At 36.1% G+C, this 10181-nt stretch overlaps 1 protein-coding gene across 5 annotated transcripts in view; it reads right to left on the bottom strand.

Moving 5' to 3' along the window:
• The window catches only part of LOC109533740 (ATP-binding cassette sub-family C member 10-like), a 19900-nt gene extending 10369 nt beyond the window's left edge, over nt 1–9531 (bottom strand). The window contains exons 1-13 of one of the 5 annotated variants that reach the window (XM_048663894.1): nt 8913–9530; nt 8657–8850; nt 6270–6417; nt 6041–6190; nt 5787–5988; nt 5573–5729; nt 5388–5519; nt 4489–4654; nt 4343–4428; nt 4063–4286; nt 3249–3486; nt 2670–2938; nt 2337–2615 (exon numbers count right to left, since the gene is read on the bottom strand). In XM_048663894.1, the coding sequence (XP_048519851.1) occupies nt 2337–2615; nt 2670–2938; nt 3249–3486; nt 4063–4286; nt 4343–4428; nt 4489–4654; nt 5388–5519; nt 5573–5729; nt 5787–5988; nt 6041–6190; nt 6270–6417; nt 8657–8807 (2202 nt within the window). In that variant the 5' untranslated portion in view covers nt 8808–8850; nt 8913–9530. The other 4 variants (XM_048663900.1, XM_048663889.1, XM_048663888.1 and 1 more) reach the window with 4 other exon arrangements.
• Between the last annotated feature and the right edge of the window lie 650 nt (nt 9532–10181).

The raw sequence follows: 10181 nt of genomic DNA, 5'->3' as shown, positions 1-10181 counted from the left end.
TGATTTGGAATTGAAACACAGTCAGGAAAGTATATACTATTTATTTTTATTTGTGCTGGGGCTGGTGGCTGTTTGGCATTTGATTGAAATTAAGTCTAAAATTTAAAGATCTAGATAATTGAGGTGAGACCTCATGTCGGAAATTTTTCAAAAAATCAGCGCTAATGACTGGACCCTGATACGAACTTGCCTTTGCATTCGTTATGAAGAAAAAACTTTGCTCTATTTTACAAAAACATTTGCATTCCAATCAGGGCTTTCCCGAATTTTTGTTGTTTGATTGAAAATTAAAAACAACGTTGTTTTCGCCTGGCGAGAAAACCTCGCGCTATTTCACAAAAAAAACTTGCATTCGAGTGGGTGTTCCTAACAATAAAATTTAAAAAAATAGCCACTCAAAATTTAAGGGAGATACGGACCTGTTCTTGCTTTCCTGATAAAGAGAAAAGTCTACCCGATTCCACAAAAAACTAGCATTCCAATCCGGAGTTTCCTGCATATCTGGGATTCGATGGAAAACTTTGTCTCCGCGTTCATATTCGCTGAAGATAAACTTTCAAAAATTCCCCACTCAAAATCGAAGCCAGATGCAGACCTGGCCTTTCTTTCCTTATAAAGAGAAAAAATAACCCGATTTCACAAAAAAACTCGCATTGGAATAGGGATTTTCTTGAATTTCTGGAACTCGATGGAAAACTTTGCTCCGCTTCGAGACTTCCTAACAAGAAAATAAAAAAAAATAGCCAGACAAAATTTAAACGATTTACGGACCTCCTCTTGCTTTCCTAATGAAGAGATAAATTTACTCGATTTCAGAAAAAAACTTGCATTCGAATCGGGATTTTCGTGAATTTTTGGGATTCGATGGAAAACTTTGTCTTCGCTTTCAGACTTACTGAAAGGAAATTTTCAAAAAATTGCCACTCTAAATTGAAGCCAGATTCGGACCTGTTGTTGCTTCGCTTCTATCGAGAAAAATTCACCCTATTCCACCAAAAACCTTGCAATCGAAACGCCATTTTCCTGAATTTCTGGGATTCGATGGAAAACTGTTTTCGTTTTAAGATTCACGGAATAAATTTTCAAAAAATGTCCACTCAAAATTGAAGCAAGATACGGAAGTGCCCTTTCTTTCCTTATAAAGAGAAAAAATCACCCTATTCCACAAAAAACTTGCATTCGAAACGCGATTTTCCTGAATTTTTGGGATTCGTTCGAAAACCTTGTCTTCGCTTCTAGACTTCCTAACAAGAAAATTTTGAAAATAGTCACTTAAAATTTAACTGACATACGCACCTGTTCGTTATTTCCTTATAAAGAGAAAAAATAACCCGACTTCACAAAAACTCGCATTCGAATAGGGATTTTCCTGAATTTCTGAGATTCGATGGAAAACTTTGTCTCCGCTTTGAGACTTCCTAACAAGAAAAAGAAAAAAAATAGCCACCTAAAATATAAGCCAGATACAGACCTGCTCTTAGTTTCCTTGTAAAGAGAAAAATTAACCCGATTTCACAAACAAAACTTGCATTCGAATGGGGATTTTCATGAATTTCTGGAATTCGATGGAAAACTTTGTCTCCGCTTTCAGACTCACTGAAGGGAAATTTTGAAAAATTTGCCACTCAAAATTGAAGTCAGATGGGCATCTGCCCTTTCTTTCCTTATAAAGATAAAAATTAAACCGACTTCACAAACAACCCGCATTCGAATCGGGATTTTTCTGAGTTTCTGGGATTCGATGGAAAACTATCTTCGTTTTCAGACTTACGGAAGAGTTTCAAAAAATCGCCACTCAAAATACGATATAGATACGAACCTGTCCCACCACCCCTTTGGTGCTGGGGCTGTGCGAACAACATTTCATTACAAGTTGATAGCTCTGTTTATGTTGTCAATCTCCTTGACCGCTCATAAAAAATGAATATCTATCTCTCGAATGGCTAAAGATAAACACACGATTAAAGATCAACATTACTCAGAAGCCATGACGCTATAATTCTATATACTTTTTTTCTGTCTGCACTACCCGGTGTTGCGCACAGACGAATATAAACTTTGACCAATAAATAGTCTACTAACAAATTTGAATTTTCTATACAGTGTAGTTGCTCAACATAAAAATATTCAATCAGTTTCATAATCACCCTGACTTTTCAACCTTACGCAAACAATGTTGCAGTTGAGAACGGCAAACCTAAATAAACACCCTGTAAAAACATCCTGCGTGAGCCAAACACCTAATGATCAGGGAAATAAAACAGCTCGAATTCCATATTAGTTCATAATTTTCATAGGCAGACAAAGGCGAGAGAAATCTCCATTACCCAACTTACCTTTCTAATTTTCAAATTGAGCCCCTTTAAATAAAACCGATCAGCTTCATGGCTGCTGCTGCTGGTACCAGGACTAGCAAAGGCCACTTGCTTGCTAACACTTTTATTTTTCCCATTGCCTTTTCCTTTTAAAGATTTCTGCGGGGGTCTTCCGTGAAGCTTCACTCTTTCCTCTGCCGTAAGGTCTTTGCCATAATTGAACCCGGCCTCCCTCAAGACGACGTCGTACGAACTATCCGGAAGAGGCGAATAGTAAGCGTGAAGATCCAAATCTGGAACCTTTTACAGGATTTTTTTAGATTAAACCGCAGGGTTTATTTGGCCAAGGCCCACCTGGAGCAAGGCTTGAATCCTCTTAATCGACACCCATGCCTCCATCATACCGTTGAGCACCCACGGAAAAGCGTTGAGTGGGGAAATGAGCATATTGAGTAAAGCTACTGATGTGAATACTGTTGCTGCAGTTAATTTGTTGCCCATCAGCACATAAGTAACAAATATTAGGATGCAGATAACTACGGGCGTTGTTGCCCAAAAGTAGACGCAAAACGCGTCCAGATATTTCCTGCCCTTCAGGTACTTGAGTTCTTGGGACCTGATACCTAGAGATGCGTTTAAATATTTAGAACGCTCCGATTGGATGCTAATAAAAAGGTGCTTGAACCGGTAGAAGATAATCAATATTTCAATAGATTGCGAAATTGCGGGCTTCGCTTGGGAGCACACCTCTAATCCCAGTTTGCGTTAGCAGCACATTTTAATACCTTAATCCGGATTAAATTTGCACTAACAAGACATAAAGTACAAATTCCATTGTTTTACACACGCAATTAGAGCTTCGCTCGATAATTCACTGAAAACTAATCTAAACGGCGAGAGTAGAGATTAGTTTTGTGGAGGAAAAATACGTACGCGATATCTGCCGCACAAAGTGTGCCTCCCACACATAAAGCTTAACAGCTCGAATGCCCCGCAGAACTTCGGTGATTAGTTTCACCCTTCCATCTTTTTCCTGCATTAATTTCGTGCTCAAATCTCCGATCTTGCTTGCGATCATTTTGTTTATGGGGATTAAGATCACACTGAAAATTACACCAGCTAGGAAAGCCAGGCCCACTTGGCTGTAGAGCAGATACAAAGTGACTACAAGCTAAAAAAATCTCCCATTAACCAAAACCATGAATAATTTGCCAATAAAAAATCGCATTTTGCTGCCGCTCCTCAATACTTAAGCGAATTTACTTTACTCTTAAGACGTCCCATTCAAACAAATCCCTGCTCTTATGAGATTAACAGCACGAACTAGGTCACCGAGATCGAAACGAAAAAAAAACAAAGATGAAATATTCGGAAAACGGCCTAAAACTTTAGTCGGCAAAATCGCGATAAATTAAGCCAGTCGTACAAACTTCCGGTATTAAAGAAGCATGAACAGAAGTTTTTCGTAACGATTTATATGTTATGATGTTGGAAAAATGGGAAAAACTTTCGAGCAAAACTGCGTGGAAATGCGGGAAAACTATATGGATGGCCCAGATAGCGTGATAAGGCATACAAATGGCGCCCATTATATAAATTTGGTTTGTTTTTCCGTGGTTTATTGGCTGGAAAGTGGATGATCTCGACGTGAATTGTGAGTGGATATTTCGTTCGGCTGTTGAGCGATTACTTTGATGTTGCGTGATTTGGGACGGCCAGTTTTTAAGATATAATTTAAACTACTTACCTGGAACGGGATGCTCCAAAGTGAGTGGAAACTGGGACAGGAATTCACTATTCGATCAGTATCAGTGGACATGAAGTTCACTATCTCGCCAATTGAAAATCGGCTATTTAATGTAGCGGCGTTCACACTCAGTGTTTTCTTGTAAATGAGAGTCACTATTGAGGATCTCATGCGGTAGCCCACTTTGGCGATCAGGAAATTGAAATGGCAGTCACATAAAGCCCCTTTAAAAAACAGCAAAAATTCCTGATTGGGACGTTAAATGATTGTTAGAAGTTACCAATTAAAGCAGTGCTCAACAGTCCAGCAGCGTATAAATAGCCCCATGAAATATTCTCTTTTTTATCTTCAATAAAGTTAATCAACCTGCAAGAGACAGCAATTAACTACTGTGGAAGAGTGCAAAACACTTTTCAGCAAATGTACCTGTTTAAAAGCATTGGGCCAGCAAACCCGGCCAAATCAGCAATAAGTCTCAGAATTCCTACACTGTAAAACTCCTTCCAAAACACCTTATGTAGTGCCTTAAACAATTTAAAATCGCGCCTCTGCACCTCGACTTCTTCTACTACAAGTTGCAACTCTTGTATGCCTACAAATTAACGTTATTTTTACACAAGCGCCAAGCCAACACTTGATGGGCTCAAAAATGTTTATACTGGCGATCAATATATTAAAGTAAAAAATATGCAGGGTGTGATAGTTGCAATTTGAGCATTTATTTTTGCATAAAACTCTCTTTATAGGAGTCTGTACGAGATCATAAACTGGTCTAGAATCTTGTTTATTTTTTTCAGATTGATAATAATATAAGTTGCACTCCTTTGTTAGCAAAAATCGAAAGTTTTCATAAGTTGATTGGCAATAATTGTTCTCAATTAATGAAACAAAAATCTATTTTTGAGCATTATTTTAACAAAATTAGCCGAAAAGAATTGTAATGGAAAAACAATTTCAAACGCATTTGAAAGTCTGAATCGAAATCGAAAAATATGGAATTCGGTGGCATCAGAAATCGCTCTCTTGAGTGATCGCGTTCATACTAAAACAATAGACAGATAAATATGTATGCAGACGCGGTTTTTCKCAAAAATCCCTAAGACTTTTGATAAATGACAACATGGAAARTAAAACTCCCAATTCTCAACTAAGGCAATATGCGGTTGATACAAGCGTATTAGCAGATGGAGACACGATTCCCAAACTCGTTGAAAATCCCATTACTTCATTTTAAGCAACAGATWTTTAAACAAAAAGAAMASCATTAATAACTAAGTTTCGGGRAATTYATCAAATTTCACAAATGGCGCATTTCACTAACTTACTATCATCAGTTCGTTGAATGTTTGTTCTAGTTGGGATATCTTTCCCTAACGCCCTGTCTAATTTGCCAATAATTGCGGTACAGTTTAAAGATAGAGGCAAATCATACAAATCGTCGGCCGTTTTTAAGCGCCCTAAAAGTTTTTATTACTGTTTCGGAAATTGTCTACTTGCGGTCTCAATAAACCTTGTACGCCCTTCTGCATCAACGGTTCCACCCATGCAAATAACAATTTCGACAACCATGTTACATTCTCCATTGCAATTCCCAAATATTGGGGATCTCCATCTTCATGAAATCGACCATACGCACTGCCATGTAAAAGCGGTTGATTTTCTCCTATCTGAAATACACTCCGCGTTTAGTTGAAGCTCGATAATAAGGTTTCAAAGGAGCGAACCTCCGTGTAAGTATTAAGGAAATTTAGCTCAGTTGTATGTCCCTCGCCTGGTATTAAAGATAGAGCGTAAAAAAGTTGGATTATCAAATAACACACGCTCATTCCGTACGCTAAGAACTTGCTGTATACGGGATGTGGATCGTTTTTTAAAACCAGTAAATGGCTCCTCATAGAAATGACCGTTAAAACGAGTATTAGGGACCTAAAAGGGCAGTTTCATGGTAAAATTTTTAAACTTTTCCGGCAATAGCTACCATAAGACACATATTATCATGGGCCCTCGAGGACTTTTGCCCAATTTGGTCCTCAAGCTCACATTGTAGAAGAAATGGACCAACCATGCAAATCCCTGGACGGCGCTCAGAAAATAAGCAATCTGAGGTATATTTTCCAATGTTTTATATCTAAAATACCCAAATTTATAAGATTCAATTCATTGCAGCGATAAGTCTGCACATCTCAAATGTGAATTTAAGCACTCACCTGAACACATATATTTGCAACAAGGGCAAACATGCTAATATTAGAGTCAACAAACAACGCAAATATATGGCTAGAAGTTGGGGCCTTCCCCTAGCCACCAAACGATCCCCCCTTCCTATATAATAGCTTGAACAGAGCGCTAAAAGAGCTGAAATAGTAAGTAAAGGTTTAAACATTTTATAATGAAATGGCACATTAACTTAAAATCAACTGGAATATTAATTTAACCAGCTGTACAGAGTTCGCTCTTCGAGGAACAAAGGCACGTTGCGCTATATTATAATTTTTAGTTATAAAATAGAGAAGTGTGTTTTAACTATCTAAGTATATACAGAGCTGGACTGGTCTCCTTCGGTATGTGTGCAAACTTCCAATCATTCAAAAAAATATAGCATTAAAAAGTGTCAGAACAAGTAAAAAAATTAAATGTGCAAAAATGTAGATTAAAAAAAAATAAAGCCATCACTGTTCCTAAAAAGTCTGATACATTAGGGTTTTTATAACGGTAACAATAAAAAAATTGAGGGGGTTAAATGAAGGCAATGATGAACGCTAACAAATGTACGCAAAATATTGATAATACAGTTACTGTGTTCTTTGTGATTAAAATATTTTTTGAACTTTCAGATACGACGATGTTTTTACGTTCCTTTATCAGCTCATTTATTATTTTGTTAATATGAACCTGCATTTTTTTCATCGTCCTGCACTGTTATAACAAATTTTTAATCATGTTTTATGGTGCGATGATCGTAATTGTACAAATTTGGAGCATTTCAATTGAAAAACAAATTTATTTTTATGGAAGCGCATAGACGGTTAAGAGAATCATATTATGAGTTTGTTTGCGTTGGTAGGAAGTTGTAAATGTCCCAGAAATGATTTCCCTAAGAATGTGTTTTCCCCGAAAGAGTGGTTATAAATGGTGTCTGATGACCAAACAGCTCGCTTATCTTTTGCTATTAAATTTTTATTTGTGGGCTTTGCAAACAAATGTAATTTATAAATCCAATATACATTTGTAGATAGAAAGAGACATTTCAAGGTTCCACGGTCTATAATTTCGTGCGTTCCTACATATTTATACAGATGCCACTAGAATATTGCTTCAAACACTAACAATAAAACTCCAGGATCATTTTTAATAAACACGGCAAAAATAAAATCGGAGTTTTTATAAAATATATAAAAACACCTAAATTTATTTCAACACCACTTTAGTGCATGGTTTTTTGTTCACTAAACAGTTTAACGATTAAAAAATAAAAACACACATACATTACTATGTATGAATATGATTTACACTGTTTAAGTTTTCATAATTTTCACAATTTTTTACACATTTTTCATCTGAATTGCCATTTTCTATAAGTACGAAAATAACTATATTAATCCCAGTAACTTGTTACTAGGCCTGGGTAACTCTGCGAACTTTTAGGAGTAGGCGCAGTGCTGCGCAAGTGGCTTGGTGCGCCAACCCAACGCACCGGCGCAATAACTCAGTTCCGTTGCTGGGAAAATGTTGATGACTTTTTTTTCCTGGTTTTAGATTTATTTTTAAGGACATTAATTAATCATATTTTTTAAATGTCTTAAAATTTTTTTTCTAAATGCTCAATTTTCTAGTTTTACTTAAAAATGCTGACAATCTTAAGGTATTTTTCGCGAAAAATTATGAAATAAATTTCGAATCCTTCGTCGATTTCTAAAAAATTTTCAAACTGCTTTCCAACTTTGAATTTGGAACAAAAATCAAATAATTTTCTATCAAAAAATTAACAGAATTAACGAAAGTTTATAACAGATTATTTGGAAATCTCGTCACCTCCACTCCTCTGAAGATTAGGGAATTTGTAAAAAAATGTGGTTCTTTAGTTTTGACTGAACTTTTTTTGCTTTACTTTCCACTCAAAAACGATCTCAAAGAATATCGCAGAACCCTTTTGATCATGTGCTTACGGGACACCCTCTATAATTATGCAGTTGCAAAGTACTTAAGTAGGGTAAGGTAAGTCAAACTTATCTGTTGGATAATAAAGAATTCTAGTTCTTCGGCAGTTTCGTCAGAACGAATAAGATTAGTAAAATTACACGAAATCGGTGTAAAAAATCATAGTTACGAAAGTGAAAAATTGAATATTAATTTTGAGGGGTAACATAGTTTTGTGGCAACCATCGAATAACTCCATAAAAATGTACAGAATATCCTTTCATGTAAGTTCTTTTTTGTATTATTCAAATAGGACTTAAGACGATCTAATAGACCATAAGAATGACCCTACAGTTTTATATAGAACGGCGGTTTCAACGATAAATTACACGTAATTTTAGAAGCTAACTCTTACTCTTATTCCCCCCTCAATGGTTTTATGGTGAAAAAACAATACCTAAAACTGGTATATCCAAAAAAAGCTGCTGAAAGCAAAGTCCAATGTCGTTCCTTCCAGCATTCCAAACCTCCAGTCCTTCTTCACCACAGAGACTAGTAACATTCCAAGAATAGCTCCTTGTAACATTCTGTAAAATACTGGCAGACATCCTGCTGCCAACGTTTGGAAGTTCAGTGAAGGAGCAGCATAAACTGACAACAAAAGTATTATTTCCAAATCAGCAGTTCTACTGTGAGGAGCCCCTCAACTGTACCAGAAAGTTCAAAATACATCTATTCTTTTGTGCATTGTAGTTTTACTGGGCATGAGTCATACATTAAATGCATTTAATTGTCGGTCTTTGGAGATTAGTTAATAGCTTATCTCTGAATATCCTAAGATTGGAGCCGCAAATAGGATTGCCAGACGACTTAGGATAAATTAATGTCTACTCACAAGATGAGACAAATTAGGTATTGCTGTACCAGGTGCACTACTTGCACATGATCTACTTTTGCTGTACTAATTCCTTGTAGGAATTGCTAAATCAACTATATTAGAGGTAAATAAAATAATAACAAAATTTAGGTTAACGTTTATCATGGAGGATTGTCAAAGCACAGGTGGATGAGCAAAAGGAATCTATTTTGAGGCCACAAAAAAACGTCCAGTTGTGGAACCGTTCCTTAGATCGAACGATCACAGCTTTGTTGTATTGGTGTTTAGTTTCATCATCCACTGACAGTAGTGTTGTTATAAAGTGTTTAAACATCGAACACTTATAATCTAAAACTGCTCATATAATGCAGGCCATTTAATGAAGACAATCTTCCAGTGGCTTGACTTAAGATGCATGGGGAGCATCCACCATTACGTTAAGAATTTCTCGCGTTCTCCATTTATTGATCATTTGCTGGATGTGGGAATGAACAACGAAGAGTCGGAATCAGTGTTGCCAGAATTATCATCGTCAAGATACTGAATAGCCCCAATCGAAACAGCCAGATGAGTAATAATTAATAAATTAATAGAAACCATAAAATACTGAACTTGTTTAACGCATGATGGCAGTAATAATTTTATTTTTTAATTTTAATATTATCATTGGTTGAATAATTTATAATTAGATCAGGAATAGGTAAAATATAATTTAATTTCCATTTCAATGTAAAACATATTTTTTATTTGCAACATTTGTTGCAAGTTGAAGAAGTAAAAAGACAACGGCACGCAGTGTTCCCCACATATTACAGAGTATAGATTGAACAGTTTTGCTTTCCCGCCAAAATGATTTTGCTAAATGCAACCACTGAGAGGCGTCGTCCAAAAATCCAGAGGATCAGCTGATTGTTTGCATGCGTTTGTTTTGTACATATGTCCGTAAGAGGACTCTGAACATACAGTATTTTACAGTTAAGATTATTCCGTCAATTTTCAATATTTCAGTCTATCAATGTTTTTAATTAGCAATCATAAGCATTTTCAACTAGTTTGATAACTGTGATATTTATCTTTGTTTTACAATAATGGAGCATAACGTGGC

This window comes from Dendroctonus ponderosae, unplaced genomic scaffold (assembly GCF_020466585.1).
Source record: "Dendroctonus ponderosae isolate FM_Combo_2020 unplaced genomic scaffold, Dpon_F_20191213v2 Dpon_F_20191213_1, whole genome shotgun sequence".
Lineage (NCBI taxonomy): Eukaryota > Metazoa > Arthropoda > Insecta > Coleoptera > Curculionidae > Dendroctonus > Dendroctonus ponderosae.
Note: the sequence above shows the minus strand (reverse complement) of the source record. Positions and strands in the feature narration are given on the sequence as shown.